Consider the following 16,995-nt stretch of genomic DNA (forward strand, 5'->3'; position numbering starts at 1 on the left):
TCCTCCTTCTGGATTGCAGCTTCTTTTATATACTGTAGCTGCCTACAGTATATGTTAGCCAGCAGCAGTAATTAGTTATTGAGTCAATGCTACGCAATGTAATGCAAGGTGACGGGTGCAAGGTGAAATGTTTGGATCTTCATCAGATGTATCATTTCAGTGGCTATAGCATTTGCTGTAAGTAATTTCCATAGCTTCAAAAGAGTCACCTGGAGCCATAAAACAATAGTAGAAATGCTAATGCTACATAAGGAGATGAGCAAGATTCCTCCTACAGCTGATAAACACATAATTTAACTACACTGAGATGAGGGCTGTGTGTGTGTGTGTGTGTGTGTGTGTGTGTGTGTGTGTGTGTGTGTGTGTGTGTGTGTGTGTGTGTGTGTGTGTTCCACTACTCCAAAACTGCTGTAGCAGCTGAGACTGCTGAAAGCTGAACATGAATACTTGATGTACACACAACTTGAGTGTGAAACACAGGATTATGTTGTGGTTGAAAACACAAACCATCACTGAGTGATGTGGTGAAATGCCACAAATTGTGTGTGAAGCTACATTAAAAGCAATGAGCAGACAATGAAGTGACTGTGTGCAATGTGATTACAAATTTAGATGGTGTGGTGTTTTTCAAAGACTTCAAAGCAGACAGCATAGTGCTTATGATATTTCATTTTATATAAAAATGATTTGTATGCACCATAATCAAAATTAAAAATTTCTTGGAAAGTATTTGAAAGTTCTTTTTTTTCACTCGGCCTAGCACTCCAAAGAAAAATCACTTCACTAGCATTTTATCTTTCTATTATCAGAAATGCCAGCACTACTATTAATTTACTGCAGTGTCATGTTTCTATCCAGCTGAAAAATACAAGTCTACCACTGACTCTAGTATTGCTCTCACCAGCTTTTGCAGAGAGTCTCTCTTTTTAGCAGCTAAATTTTCTCTTCATTTGCTGCTCTATAACTCTATCTGCCTCCTGGCAAATGGTTTTTATATCCACTTAAAAAGCAGATCCCTGCTATGTCTGTTAGAAAATTTGCTGGAAAAATGTGCACATGATATCATGTCGTGTCATTTTGATGCCTTTTCACTACTTGAATGTGTTTTTATTGTGTTACATTATATGCTAAGTTATTAAAAGGCCAGGCTGTCTAGATGGTGTACAATGACAGAAAAAAGTGTGATTTGAAGGGTCTATATGAGAGAAGTGTTTAAAGCAATGGCTGGAGAGAGTATAGTAGAATTAACAGCACTAACTGCAGACAGTTATTTAAATTATTTACACAAGTGTCCATGAGAACACACAAAGAAAAAAATAAATCTGATTATAAATGCATATGAGGAGACTTCATTTGCACAGTGGCAATGTAATGTAACATATGCTTTGCCCATCAAGCAGATAATAAAAGCGTGTGCTGTTTCTGTGATTGCACCTATTAAGAGAATATAGCAGTTTATTAAGCCCTTTGGGGGCAAAAGAAGGGAAATGCTACATATAATGGTATGATTAAAAATGCAGATTTAAAAACTGATAATTATTGAGCCAGCTATGCTTTTGATTTAGGTAATAAATCCCTTGAGTCAGTGTTGAGCAGTTATTATATAATTATAGAAAAATTACCATTTATTTTTTGGCTGTAATACACTGTTGTGTATCATGATAAGCCACTACCTTGACTGTTTATGGTACTCTAGCCTAATTATTAAACTAAATCATCAATGCTTTTTTCTTTATTGTTTCATTCTTCTTGGCTCAGTCACTTTGTAGCAGGTAATATATCGGATAACGTATATGTCACGGTCCCCGTGTCTCTCTGGTTGGCCCACGCTGGCTACAGGTTTTGTTGTTGTTGGTTTTGGTTTTTTGTCTCTCCTCCTCCTCTCTGCCTGGGTGGAGCTCATTACGGGCTCTCACTCTTGGCCCACGCACCCGTGTGATGGTGTCCACCTGCGGCTGATCTGGCTGATTTCCCCAGCTGCTATTTAAGGCAGTGGCACAGAGCAGCTCACCGCTGGAACGTCGAACCACCTGAGTTCGTGCTCGCGGCATATTCAAAGAAGAATCGCTTACATGTGTTTTATGTTGTGGAACTAACCTTGACCTTCTGTCTGTAGATTCTGGACCGAATCACCGGACCTGTCCAAGTGGGGCAGTGTGTGGAGTGTTGGAGCGAGTGCGGCTGAAGAGGAGTGCGTGTGTGCGGAGGAGCGGTGGCGGTGACTGAGTGGAAGAGGAAGCGTGTGTGTGGATTCCCCCCCCCTTCTCTCCCTGGAGCCCTGGACCCCCTCCCAACTCACTGTACATATATTTTGCACTAAGGTGATCCCTATTGTAAATAAATCCCCTTTTTGTTTCCTTGAAAGAACTGTCTGCGCGTGAGTCCGTTCAGTAGCCATGACAGTATATAAATAAAAAATTGAATTGGTTCTAAAACCTGCATGGAGAAAACTCTGGTGTGAGCATCAATTCATGAACTGACTTGCAATAAAGCCCATGCAGGTGAATCAGTAACTTACGCATTTATTGCTTTCTTTACTGCTGTTAATAAATTGAACCAGGCAGCTGTTTGGCAGTATGTCTACATTTTTAGCACAACCAAACTGTGACTGCTTGATGTTTTTCTTGTACATTACCAAGGTTGTGTTCAGTATCAACAAAGCAGGAAAATGTTTGAACACCTTGGTTCGTTACCCAAACACTGCACTTATAGGATAGATAGGAGGCTCAGTCATATGGCTGAATTTATATGCACGTTGCTGCAGGGCACTTCCCACCAAACAAATGAACTTCAAACCATTTTGCAAACCTGTTGCTCAACCCAGAAACTGTAGCAAAGTGATGTGTGCTGTTTTTAGATTTAAATATGCTTCACTCATAATTTTATCTCAGTAGCTGACTTGCAATATTTTGACTAGTTTTCTCTCTCATCTTTCTCCATTTCATTTTTTCTTTGCACAGAAAAGTGGGAAATAGGCGACTTCTGTATGAGGTCACACCGCATCTTTGTCAATGCTGATAAATCTTAAACCCTTGTGACAAGTATGTCTATCTCTTTTCTTTCTAAAATGTATTCATTGCAACTTTTGCAAATTAAATTGAGTTGTCATCATGTCTAACGCTGTTTTCTTTTTCTCTAGTTAGAGAAAGGATACTGTTATAGTTACATAAATATGTATTAAGGACATAAATCAGTGTTATCACTAAACATTTGGCCATGGTTCATACTCATAGCTGTCTGTAAAACAACTGTTTTGTTTACAGACTTCATGTCACAGTTTTCAGATTTGTTGTTTGTGTATTTATTGTCCCTTTTTTTAAAATAATTTTTTATTTCACTGTACTTCTGAGCTTAATTTTTTTTTCCACCAGATTGACTGCCTGCCCCACAGTGATTACTTTCAACTGTCTTGTTTTCCACTTAGCTCTGTGTGTATGTTCGTGTGTGTGTGTGTGTGTGTGTGTGGGTCCACTGTCTTCTTCTTCTAGACTTTGTCAGTTCATCAGTATTCCCCGGCCGTTTTCCCAGCCTAGTTAATCACCGGCATGCTTTTTATGATCCTTGGCTTAAATTCTTTTCCTGTTTATCATTATTATTACTGTTATCTTATGTTTATTTTTTGGATGACTTATTTTGGATTGTACTGAATCTCCCTTTGAGCTTTGTGTATACCAGTTTTTCATTAAAACCTGTTTTTGCTGTTTGTTACATTGCTTCCTCATTTTCAGTCCACTCAGCTGAACTTGCAAACATAACACAGAAGAATTTACTCCTGTTCAGCTACAAGAGCACCGAGGTTTTCATACACAAATATTAACTGATAACAGATCACTCAACCAGCAATTAGACCAATTAGAGCTAAGGTCAGACCATTGTGCAAGACAATTTCATCGTGCTTGGCAGTGTAAAGTTGAATCAAGTTGAACCAACACCAGCACACAACAGTTTCAAGGTTTTAAAACATCCATCCCTCCATTTTCACAAATGCTACCAGCTATCCAAAACTAATGTTTTGCTTGTGAAGCGATAGTGTCAACCTCTCTACATGCTGCCACCCACTCACTTTTTACCCCAGTTCCCAATAAGTGGCCATCTTATTGATGAAGTGAACACTTTCAGTCATACATGTATTTCACATGGAAACCTTCCAGATAGAGACTGAATTACTAATAATTAACCAACTGGGTCCATGTTTGATTTTGTCCTTTTTAATATTATGCCCTTATGCAAAGAGGCATTGTTTAGATTTTGTTTAGAATTTATTTGCATTGGTTGTTTTTTTCACCTTAAGCTGGGCACATACACTATGTGGGCAGACTAAAGTACTTCAGCATGCCTCTTTGAATTCAGATATTTTCAGTCAGGAGTCCTATAAAATCAAGCACCTGAACATGCAGTCTCCCTTTACAATTATTTTTGAAAGAACAGGTTATTTTAAAGAGCTTACTCAGTTTGAATGCGGTACTGTAAAAGGGTCCCACCATTGGTTTAGCTCTAATTTCTTGTTTCCCAGATATTCCACAATCAGCTATACATGGTATTCTTGCAACATGGAAGCATTTAGGAACCACTGTAACAGGACATTTTAGACAATACAACATTACAAAGAGGTTCACCAATGCACATAGCATGTAAAAGTCGCCAATGATCTGCTGACTCTGCTACATGTCAGTAGATTGCAGATTGAAATCATCTGAATACTGTTTTCTTCTCTTTCCCAGTTCAAGTGCATAATTCTAGCTATGGTGGGTGATGTGGCAGCTTTTTAGTCAGAAAATATTCATCAAAAATATTACATTCAGACTGTAAATGATGATGACTGTGGCAACCCAGCATGTTTTTCTGCATGTTTCTGTGTGTTAGAGCCCTGACATCAGCTCAGGAGATGAGGCTAGAGGTGAGGAAGAAAAAGGTGACATTTTATTAGGATGGCAGTAGCATTGTCTCACTATTTCAGGTTTTTATACCTTTGGTGAAGGGGACTCCATCTCCAGCTGTAAAACTGAGTCTGAAGGTGCACACAAATTTAAATGCCCCTCCACAGCAAACACCTACGGCTTCACCTCTGTTAGTGTTTCACCTACTTGACCAATCTCTAGCCACATTACTAAATGTGATTATTCAGAAGGGAGATGTCATTTCCTGCCACTATATTCATATGGTGAGGCAAACCCACTCTGATGCATTTTTAATGTGTTATTTACAACTTTATGGAAATGCTACAGTTTGATGGAAATTATAATTACACACTCATCTACGTATATTTACCAGCCCAGTATCCTTTTTTTCTATTAAATAACCCCCAAAATTGCTAACAGTACCTTTTAACAACTAATGCATGAAAATTCTGCCCATCAACAACACAGCAAATAATAAATGCCTTGGTCTATTGTCACTATGTGGGTTTTCACAACATAGTCTTACAAATGTTTCTCAATAAAAGCCATGGTGAGAAATGAAGGGTGTCTGTTAAATTGAAACAAATACAGAGAGTGCTTTAATTCGTACACCAAATCCAGTAATGCTGCTTTTGATGCATTGTTTCAAATAAAGCCCTGCTACCTTCTGCAACCCTTATTTTCTGAGGTAAAAACTGCACAAACTACATGTAGTGCTACTGGATATCAGTGAGTGTCAATCAACGGCTGCAAATACTGAACTTAAATTATGACTGGCAGCGATTCGTTCTTAAGAATTAATAATAGAGCTTTTGCATAAACAGTGCAATCGAATATGTTATGCAGACTGGAAGCAGTGAATGAGTCCAACTGATAAAGACCTAAACTGACGGGGCTTGATCAGTCCAACTGCATTCGTATTTTTATCGGAAATGTTTGACCTTTGACCTGATTTCACTGATGAAAAAAAGATTCCTGAACTGCTGAAATCTGGTGATGAGTGTTAATGCAATTTAATATTTATGAAAACAAATCAAGATGTCTCATAAATATGACACTGAGTGCTTTGCGGGGGAAAAGCTCCATCTTGATTAACTGTAACTGTGACATTTTACGACCTTTCACAGAGGAAGTTATTGAGTTGGGGGGTTGTAGACACACATGTATGCTGGTTGGCACCCCACGAGAGACATTAAGAGGAGGCATTAATCAAAGTGCGCAAACACTTGACAGCAGAAATTTAGTGCGTCGCCTTTGTGTGTGCTTTCCATTTACAGTCAACACATTTGAACTCCTGAACCTGCTGTCTAAGTATAGGACTGCAAAACGTCAAACAGAAGGAGTATTAGAAGGCAATTCCTGCTGAGTGAGAGGGAGAAAGTGTGTGTGCTTTGTGTGGCTGATAATATGACTGCAATATGTTTCTTTGAAGGATAGCAAGAGACGGAGGTGAATAATGTGTGCGAGTGTGTGTGAGAGAGTGATTTTTCCATATCTGCTGTGCTCCTAAAACAGGCAATGCTCTGTGGTGGCCTATTGTCGGCAGAAATGACAACTGCCTCTATCTTGTCCTGCAGAGAGTCACTTCTCCGCTTCCTTCTACATCTCTCTTTAGTCATCTCTATCAGCGTTGGTGTCTTCAACTGGCACTTCCCTTGTTTTCTTCATTGCCTAGTTCTGTCACTTGTTCTCTAACTGATTTACTTTATCTTTGCCTTTTCTCCCCCTCTTTTCCATCATTTCTGTTGCATTTAGCAGGGAAACGTCATTGGCCTTCTTGGATTTTTGCCCTATTATCATTTCCTTGCTTAGCTCTACATGCGTTAAACTGTGTTAAACTAGCCACCACATTGTTCATTACTTATGTCTGAGAGATCAATTTTCAATTCAGTTTCATCCATCCATTCGCTTCCGCTTATCCATTTCAGGGTCACGGGGGGTGCTGGAGCCTATCCCAGCTGTCATAGGGCGAGAGGCGGGGTTACACCCTGGACAGGTCGCCAGTCTGTCGCAGGGCCAACACACAGAGACAGACAACCATTCGCACTCTCATTCACTCCCGCATTCACACCTATGGGTGATTTAGATTTTCCAATTAACCTATCCCCACAATTCAGTTTCAGTCCAGCATTAACCAAGGTGTTGGGTTACAGTCACTCTGTCTGCAGAAGATACACCAAGAAACTGCTGTGCATTTCACTAGCATCATGTATCTCTTATGCAGAGTTCTACCATGCTGACCTCTTACATGTAAAATTCAAACAAACACACATGTCACATGACAGGCTAGTTAGCCTTCCTAGTTTATCTCAAACAACTCACGCACACACAAAAATCCACCTGAATCTAACAAATCATTCCTCAGATTTAACCTACCTTTATGATTTTTTTAAACATGTTGTCAGGGTAGAAATTCACCATGGTAGACTAACATATTTTCCCACCACTTTTATCATTTCGTTACTAAAATGACTTAAATGATACTAAAAATCGTGTTGTTTCTTTCCTCACCTGGCTAAGAACAAGTCTTTTCCCTTACATGTTCTGGGGCAAGCATCAGCCAAGATCCTCGAATGTCAAGAAAAAATAAAGCTGAAAATAAAATCAGACCATTGCTTCAGTTCTTTATTAAAATCATTTTATTTTTGTCCTGCTTGCAGTACAGCGCAGTATTGTCATTATCCCCACTGGTGGTAGATGTGGCTGAAGCAGAGGGATGGCAACATCTAACCACATCTGTGCGTGTGTGTGGTGTGTGTCTGTGTTTGTGTGTGTACACATGTCTTTGCGTGTGTGTGAGGTGCTGACAATAAAGTGCAGCACCACCAGCCATCAACCCATACAGTCACTCAAAACAGCAGTATTATTACAAGGCCTTGAGACATTGTTCAGAGGCATACAGGCAGAAATTGTGGACATCCTCCCACTGCAGGCTAAAACTGGGCTTGCCAGGGCTCAGGAACAATAAATGCAATAAATGTTAGAAGCTTTAAATACACTTAAACACACTTTGGAATATGAATATATCAGTGTCCATAGAGGAATACTATACATTGAATGCATCTTAAACATGTAAAATTATAAGATGTTCTACATTTGGAGCCTTTACTTTCTTGTTGGCAAAAAGTGGCGATATCGTTTATGTTGTCTGAAAATATGATGATCAAAGTAAAGCCCTGGTTCGACCATTTTTGGCCTTAGTGGAAACCACACTAGCAGATTTGGCTCTGCCCCTGACATGTGTCGTATTAGCTTCCCCAGTTTTGTAAAATTAAGAAAGAAACTTTGTGTTTGTTGTGTGTAACTATTTTTTTCCTTTTTTTTTTGTTTTGTTTTATAGCACAGCAGCTTGGCAGATACAACACACTATGTATGGATATCAAAGTCCTTATACAGTATTTACCATATAGGTTGGTTGGCAGGGGTAGCTGTGCATGGTTCGTATAGCAATACAGCTACTAAGAGATGCAAAAGAGCAAAGGAGAAAAAAAAGAAGCCTGTGCTGCTCGCTACATTGTTTTTTTTAAAGAGGTCACCTCACTCTACACTAAGGTATAAAGTCATGGGTCTGGAGAACCCAAAACAGGGTCAAGAATGTGACCCCCGCCTACACAAGTGAGAGTTGTGGTAAAAGCTGCTGTATCCATAAAAGGTTTAATTAGTCATTAATCTGTAGCCCAAACCAAAAATAAAGGCCCCTCTGGGTAATCAAACACATGCCACCACTGCTACAGTGACACGGTCGTAAGACACTCACGCACCCCTCCATGTTGTCACTTTGATGAACCCTTAAATGTTAGCTACAGTACATAGCTAATGGAGGTGGATGGTTGGTCTTAAGTGAGCAAAAACACAGTTACATACTGGTCTCTGTTTTCACTGGGCGCTAAGGAGCGGTGCAGGAGTTTCAAGACAAGGAGAGACGGACAAACGGACAAAAAAGACACACTCATTGAGATAATACCGTAAATTTAGTAGACAAACTTATATAACATAGATTTTAATCTTGAAATATAGTGTCATATATATATTTAGATATGCTTTTTTGATGAAATAAATATATCCACAGATACTCTTCTTCTTTTAAAAAACAGACCAGCTTTACAGCGGCAGACACGCACTGATGCAATGGATCGACATGAGGACAAAGAGGAAAGGGGAAAGAAGGAAAGGCCGGTGGCTCATTTTTCTAATGAAACACCCAAGCTTTGTATTCACACCGCTAGCAGCTGCTGTGTTACTGAGCTAGTACTTTAGTGTAGGAGTGTAGCAACAAGGCTTCTGCACTCAAATTAATGTTCTTATTCCTAGCATCAATAATACCAGTGCTATTTACACAACTGCACTGGCAAAACTGAACACCGAGTGCGAACATTTTCGAAAAAGTGACAGAGTCTAAAAAAGACATGCAGAAAGGGTAGTGGTGATACCAATCAACAGACATTTGACCAGTTGTCTGAGCTTCATATACAGTGTTAGAGTTTTGTGAACTAATTTTATTTTTTAACTGACTGGTTTTTGGTTTGTCATTCATCATTTAGGCACAAAAATCATTTGGCTTTTGGGAACAGATCATGGTTTGGATCAAAATATGCATGCATGATGACAAAGCTAACCCTGCAGGCTGAACAGTTACGCTAAAGCAGGGGTGTCCAACTCCAGTCTTCGAGAGCTACTGTCCTGCAGCTTTTAGATGCATCCCTGCTCCAACACAGCTGAATCAAATGGATGGATTACCTCTTCAGCCATCACATTTGGCAAAGGCCTGATAACAAGCCTTTCATTTGATTCAGGTGTGTCGGAACAAGGGTGCGTCTAAAAGCTGCAGGACAGGAATGGAGTTGGACACCCCTGTGCTAAAGGATAGCCAGGGCATTCAAGTATGATGCATTCAAAGAGTTCTGATCAAACGAGCTGGGAGTGAAAGCGTGCTCGCCAAACAAGATTAAAGTATTGAGTGTGATTTTTGGCAACAAACATGAATTGCTTGCGATGTGAATGCACAGAAACATATTACACTTCATGCTTTTCCAGCTTTCACTTCAGTTATGTTGTTGCTGCTGATTGTAATAAGTACTGAACTCTATAACTTGATGTAATACAGTCTCACGTTTGAAGAATGGAAATCTATAATCTGGTGTAAGGAACTTCCCTGTGGTCTGTGAAGATTATTAACACAAAGTAATTATATACTTTTTTTTATTATAATGAAGTGGAAATGAGAAACAATATCCCCAAATATTAAGATGCTAAACAACAATTTTATCTAACGCTACCCACCGCCACAAATATATATATATAATATATATATCTAGATTTTTAGTTAAAAGAAAGTCAGACAAACTCTACACAGCAAGTTCATGTTAAAAACATAAGTTCTTTTTTTGTTTTCTTCAGCTGAAGTAAATTATGGCTCAGATGCAGTTAGAGGCAAACGACATGATCTGACCAGACGAATGGGAAAGCTGGCTCAGTCACCTTGACCAAATGAAAACACAAACAGCATTGTGCCGGCGGGTCTTGCCTATTTAATTGTACTCCGCTGATGTCCAGTGTCCTGATGCTGAATTCTAATGTTGATGGTTCTAACAGACTACTCTTGCTAAGTGCTTGACATCGGAGTGTAACTGCTGGTGTCAGCTCGGTAATGGATTAAAAAGCTATAGCTCTTGGTTACACATTTACAAGGTGAGAAATACTTAAAAACAAACAAAAAAAACAATATCACAGGAGGTTCTACTGTGTCTTCTATACACTCAAACCCAACACTTTCTCAAACCCTGCTATCATAACAACACAGCCATAATCTCTTTGACATCAAAACGGCACTTGTACAAGGTCTAATTTTGCTCCAATAGAATCCTTGCCTGACCGTCCTGTCCACACATGTTGACTAAAACTTCATAATTTACACAAAACATATGGCAGGAGCAATTAGCATAAGGCTATAAGTATTTATTTCCCTGCATCTTTGCCTAACAATCCGTGTAGCCCCATGTAAAGTATTAGACTGATCCATCATGCCACGCAAAACCTGGATTGCTAAGTTTAACACAAGCAAACAAAAATCAAGTAATTTCTAACCCATAACCCATTGCAGCTTCGCTTTTTCAGTAGCTTACCTTACCAGGTTAGTACAGCGTTGTTTATGTCAGCAGGAACTGAGCTCTGTCACTAAACTGTCAGAGATGCTACAATTTCCTTCTTAAAGTGTCTTAATTGTTGTTGCAGCACACTTGTTTAGAGGCTGACTTTACATTCAGTCGAATACAGGGAGGAAACAGACACTCCATTGTCGCAGTTAGGTAGTTGAGAGAATGTTTCATTTGCACCCAAGCTTGAGTAGTATGGCACAGTGCTTACATTGTATTTGATTTAATACATGTCTTGATATATAGAACACCATCAATAACAACAACAACTACAACACAGAAGTAAAGGTTTTTTAAAGAATAAAGCTGTGACATGAACAGAGGGTGAACAAGATATTGCTCAAAACCAGGATTGGATGAAGTGACTTTTTAGGCTGCACATGTCATTGGATGTAGCTTTATGTGAGTGTGTGTGCGTCCGTGTATGTGTGTGTGTGTGTGAGTGTTAGCATGTGTGCATATTTTGGAGATGATGGAATACTCCGCAAGATAAAAGGAAACACAGCTGCTAACGTTGTACAGATTGATGTTGAGCTCTACTTAAGTTTGGCACTCAGCTTTTCATTAAGCCAGTAGAATATCAGTCACAGTTGACTTACCCTGTTGTCAAAAATACAAACACAGAAAAGCACAGACACACAGAATAATCACATCAAGGAGAAGAGCCAAGAGGGGAGGACGGGAGAGGAGATGACAGGAGAGATGACAAGGTAGACATGTGAATAAGGCGGGAAAGGAATTGGAAAACACATTGAAAGAATAGAACAAAACAATAAAAATAAAGGGGATAGAATACGTTGGGGAAAGGGGGCAGTGGTGTAAACTAAAGAAAAACAGCGGACACCGGAAAAGACAAGGTGGTTACCACCCTCCTCTTCTTCTAAGCAAGAAGGTATTGATCATACACAACAAAGGTGCCTCAAACGGGCGTCACAGTTCTGCGGGGGTGTAAACAGTTTGTTAAGGACAACGAAAAATAGGGAAATAAGGGATAAGCGATTTGTGTAAGAAAAAAAACAACACAAAAACAAAAAGCAAGAAAGTGTTCTGTTTTAAAGGCTTCTGAGAGCAGCAGGTATACAGTACTACAAAGTTCCTGAGCCCTCAGTAAGCATTAAGAATCCTATGAATACAAACTACTGCTCTGCTTCAACATCCAAAGCCCTTTACTTTCTAGAGCAAAGGATTCTCCTTCGTTTGTACCACTTTTGATGTTTGATTTGCTTTCAGTGTCTTGGTTAACTTACTTCAGAATGCAAGTTGTTACTGTGGTTGTAGTCTTTCACATACTGAGAGGAATAAAAGGAAGTAACAAGAGATTGCTCATGTTTTCCTTTGACCTACCCCATTGGGTTTGTTTGGCTTTCTGGTTTGTTTATTTGTGCAGAACTTTAGGAAAGGGCTCAGTGCGTATGCTGTACTGACTTGGCTTGGCAGCATGTTTGCTGCTGGGCAGATTCAAATCCAGTTCAACTGCTTTAGCCTCGAAGGGCTCTCTCTTATGACTTTTGATACCTTGTTGAACTTCAGACCTCACTCTCCACACTGGAGAAATGGGCAGAGCCCCTTCGGGAGCAAAGGCTCTTGGTTTTGAGGGGTAAATGAGGGGATTGAGGAAATCTCTGGGGCTGGGGTACAGAGCGCAATCTCTGGTACTGCAGTTTGGCACTTGCCGAAGCCATGGACGAGGCTTGGGGTGCCCCTGGTGTTGATGAGACCACAGAAGGAGAAGATACAGAAGAGGAAGGAGTAGGTGGAGGAACATGTATAGAAAGAGATGAGGAGGGTGGAGCTGGAAGGGCAGGGAGCGGAGGTGGCATGTTAGGGATAAGTGTTGGAGGAGGGGAAGCCTGTCTTCCTCGATCTCGATCCCTGTCTGTTCTCTGTGTGCGCTGCTGGATACTGAGGTTTGACTGGCTGCCAGATTTTGATGGATTCTGTGACCGATCGGGTTTGGACGAAGATGAAGAGTCATGTTTCGACTTCATGGGACCACTAAAGCTCTGGCAGTGGTGGTAAAGCTCTTCCTGGCTTTGTGAAGTTACGCGAGCCCATTTGGAGGAATGGGAGTGTGGGTGGTGTCTCGGGGAGTGACAGGAGGAACAAGCAGCGTGCCCTCTTCCCTTATCCTTTGATTTGCGCTTACTCCTCTTCTCATCCTGTATGTGGAGCTTGTCCACTGACCAGTATCGTCGAGGAGGAGGTGGCGTGAGAGGAGGTGGGGGCCAGTGCGAACCTGATCCCCACCCTCGCTCTCCTCCCCCACCTCCACCTCCCCCTGATCCCCAGCCACTCTCCGCTGTTCCCCACCTCTCTCCTCGCTCCAGGAACAGGTCATCTCTGCTGTTGATGCTGCCAGCTTTTTCCCGGGAAGGATAGGTACTGAAAAACCAACCTCCCCCTCCAATCCCTCCCACTGCTCTACCTTCGTGATCTTCCCAGTATCTCTCAAATTTCCCAAACTCCCCTGAAGAACCGTCATCATCAGAATATATCCCGACTACCTTATCACGTTCACGCTCATCATCAGACATTGTCCTTCCTCCTCCACGCCTCTTCACATGCTCTGTTTTCCTCCTGTCACGCTCCGAATCTTCTTCTTCATCATCCACTTCAGATTCCCACTCATGGAAGGACAGCCCCTCCTTGGAGTGCACCTCCACTCTTTCATTCCGTCCCAACAATGGCCTCCTCTCTCCTTCTACTCCTAGAGCATCCCTGTCTGAACTTTTACTCTTCCTCCTTTTAGAAGAGGCAGGCAACAAGGGCAGGAAGGCAGATGGAATGGCATCAGAGGATGGGTTGCCCCCTCCCCAGAACTTGACTGATGTAGAAGGCTTGCTGCTCGAGCTGTGATAGTGCTTGCTGTTTCTTCGCCGGTGGTGTCTTTCCTTTCCTCTGCTGTCTTCCCCATCATCCCTGGTTTTCTCTTCTCTTTCTTTTCGCTCATCTTCACCTGGGATGTTCCATCCGTAACTTCTCACTGAGCTCTCACTTTTTTTCCGAAAGGACTCTCGCCTCAGTGCTGGGTAAGATGGGAAGTCTGGTGTTCCTGATTTGAGTTCCTCTCTTTTTTCAGGATCCCCTCCTTCCTGCTCTGACCTTTTCCGGTCTCTCTTCCTCATCTTATCATCTTTCTTCCTCTTTTTCTTTGCTTTGCGCCGCTTTCGCTCCCTTTCTCTCTCTCTCTCCTCCCTCTTCTTTTTCTTTCGACCTTTCTTCCTTCTCTTTTTTTCACGCTCCCTCTCTTTGTGGTGTCTCTTCTCCTCTCTACCCACTCCTCCTTCTCCTCGGCTTGTTGCTCCACTTCTCCCTCGGTCTCTGTCACCCCATGATGCCCACCACTCCTGTAACTGGGCCAGTTGGCTGCCAGTCCTCTCTCTACCATAATCTCTTTGGGGCCGTGGTTTGCGTGGTGGTACTGGTGGAGGTGGCGGGCTGCACGGCAGTGAGCGCGATGACATTCGGCGTGATCGAATTTTCTTCCTCCCAAGAAGGAGGCTGGACTCCTCTGTAAGGAGATCTGAGTCATATTCATCATCTACGATAAAATCCCGATCACCTGCTCGATACCGAAAACTAAGCGAGGAGTTGTAGGAGCTGTCACTTGAGCAAGAAGAAGGTGAGTTTGAACGAGAAAGTGACACTGAGGATGAAGAAGAGGATGAGGATGATGTGGAAGAAGAGGAAGAAGACGAGGCACTGGAACAAGACGAGTAGAAATGGCATGGGGACGAGGGAGTGGTAGGGGTGTGTGTTGGAGAAGAAAGAGGGGCAGGAAGAGGTGGAGGTGGAGGGGGACGACGTCCTCTTCTTCCACCTCCATCACTTGCTCCATATCGCCCACCTCCTCGCCTCCCCAGAGGGAGGATGTTCTCATACAGGGGACCTCCTGAGCCTTTTCTTCTTGTCTGAGCTAAGCTGCCTCGTCGCCAGAAGGGAGGCCTTCGTGGAGAAGATGGGATTGGTGGAGGAGGCTTGGAGATTAGGTGCCCCGGGCCTTGTTGGGAGCCTTTAGGAGGTAGCCTTGGCATACCTGAGGCCTTGGGGCCTCGAGAATTGGCTTTGGGAGTCTGCTGGGGGCCCCCTGCCTGTTGGTCCGAGTTAGATCCTAGCCCCTCTGGATCAATAGGACCATAGTAGCGCTTATATTCATCTAGCCCTGTGTCACCTACTCCCACTGCTCCACCTGCAACTCCTCCTTGCAGGCTCCAGTGCTGCCCAAGGTTTTGTTGATACTGCTGCTGGGCCTGTAGTTCAGTGATCCCACCAGCTATCCCTCCAACACCAACGCCTCCAGAACTGCCTGTGCTCACAACCTTTTCTGGCTTTGGCCTGTTCCAGCGATCAACCACAGCCAGTCTGCGGTCATGTCGAGGCAAGAAAGTGGAGCAAGGCATGGGGCCCTCTAGTAAGGGACTAGTTGAGGGACCAAGAGCCATTGCTGAGTGTCCAGCAGTTGGCGGAGACCCAGGCAACATAGTGGTATAGGTCTGCCCTGGTTGCTGTTGGTGGTGCTTCTGCGGTTGTTGCTGCTGCACCATGGCAATGGCAGTTGTGTTGTTTACTGTGGCTGTAACAAGGTGTTGTTGGGGTGCACTAGGCATGTTGGTCACGGTGTGGTACTGGGGCAAAGAGCTTTTGCTCCCTCCCGGTGTTGTCTCATCCTCAAACTGGCAGCAACTGTACATCCCCTGGGTGGAGAGATAACAGAGAGATTGTAATTAGACCAGCAGGCTGTCAAGTATGATAAGAAAGAACTGTGTGTCTATGTGTCAGAGACAGAGAGACACAGAGAGCCTGACATCCCCAATTTTGAAAAGGAAACCCACAGAGCAGCTTTGATCTGATATCTTTACAAACCATGTGAAAGCTATCCACAGAAGACTGTGTATGGATGAAATACAGTACAGCAGGACCATGAGTTCAACCTTTACTAGCATTCTAAAAATCAAGATCCATTCTTCAACCCATTTTCAACTGACACTAAACAATGTGTTTTTGTACATTCGACAAGTGTGAGAGACACATTTTTATAAACACACTTCTGTTGATGGTAAATGTATCGTTACAGACCATAAAAATAGAATAATAGTGTTAATGAGATACTGCATAGTGTTATAAAGAAAGTCTCTTTCAGGCAGCTGCTACAGATACCTCACAGAGCATGAGTTAAAATTGCCTGCATTGTAACTTTTTACCAGAATATTATTCAGACTGAGAACACAGACTCCGTAGCTTAGCAGGTTCAAAACAAATGGATTCTATTCTGTAAATAACTAATTTTCCTTTCTCTCAGAATGGTGGGAATTTGCTGTAGGTGGTTTCCAACTACCTATTGTTTTCTGCGCGGTCATATCTCATCTGAAGAGAGTAGTCAAAGAGTACTGCCCATTAAATATTAATGAGTTTTGGGGAAAAAAACAAACACAACTTTGGACTGAGTTTACCAGGCTTCTGGGATTGTCAATTTTCCCACTATGAAACCAAACAAAGCTTTCAGCAAACAAAGTGTCACTCAGTTGGAACAGGACTATGTTTTCTCCAAAAGCACTGTGAAAATCAATTGAAGAGAGCGCTATGTGCAAGTAGTATCCAGCTTCTGGAGAGGAGTCAAAACAAAGGGGAGAGCAGAAGCAACAAAAACTATTTTGTCACTGAGCAATAAAACAAATGGTGACTGAAGCTTCATTTAACTGAACCGCTCTTCTTTCCAGCTGCCAGTTTGGTTACTTAACTGAAACTAAACACAAGCTTCATGTGTTCACACTGCTTATTTTCCCAATGCACAAATTAAGATTAAAATATTTTCTTTGATCTTAACTAGAGGAGATTTCAGTGGCAACAAAAACAATTCTGCTTCTAAAACTTTGTGTAGATTTCAATTTTTCTGCCATGTTATTGTAAAAAAAACTGTCCAGAAAACAAAAAAGAAAGATTTTTTT

General features: G+C 41.9%; 1 protein-coding gene and 1 long non-coding RNA gene across 2 annotated transcripts in view; one reads left to right on the forward strand and one right to left on the reverse strand.

Annotated features, from left to right (window-relative positions):
* The first annotated feature begins 1,861 nt into the window (after positions 1–1,861).
* LOC146682470 (uncharacterized) lies at positions 1,862–2,356 on the forward strand. Its single transcript, XR_014917761.1, has 2 exons — positions 1,862–2,034; positions 2,117–2,356. It is a non-coding gene; the product is annotated as an uncharacterized LOC146682470 (long non-coding RNA).
* A 5,164-nt stretch (positions 2,357–7,520) lies between these two features.
* grin2da (glutamate receptor, ionotropic, N-methyl D-aspartate 2D, a) overlaps positions 7,521–16,995 on the reverse strand; it is a 282,945-nt gene continuing 273,470 nt past the window's right edge. The window contains exon 19 of the mRNA XM_085446989.1: positions 7,521–15,744. Within this exon, the coding sequence (XP_085303115.1) occupies positions 12,577–15,744 (3,168 nt within the window). The 3' untranslated portion in view covers positions 7,521–12,576. The remainder of the gene's footprint in view (positions 15,745–16,995) is intronic.

This window comes from Copadichromis virginalis, linkage group LG22 (assembly GCF_057382275.1).
Source record: "Copadichromis virginalis isolate Kocher_CV1m ecotype Utaka linkage group LG22, C_Virginalis_male_GT1.1, whole genome shotgun sequence".
Classification (NCBI taxonomy): Eukaryota; Metazoa; Chordata; class Actinopteri; order Cichliformes; family Cichlidae; genus Copadichromis; species Copadichromis virginalis.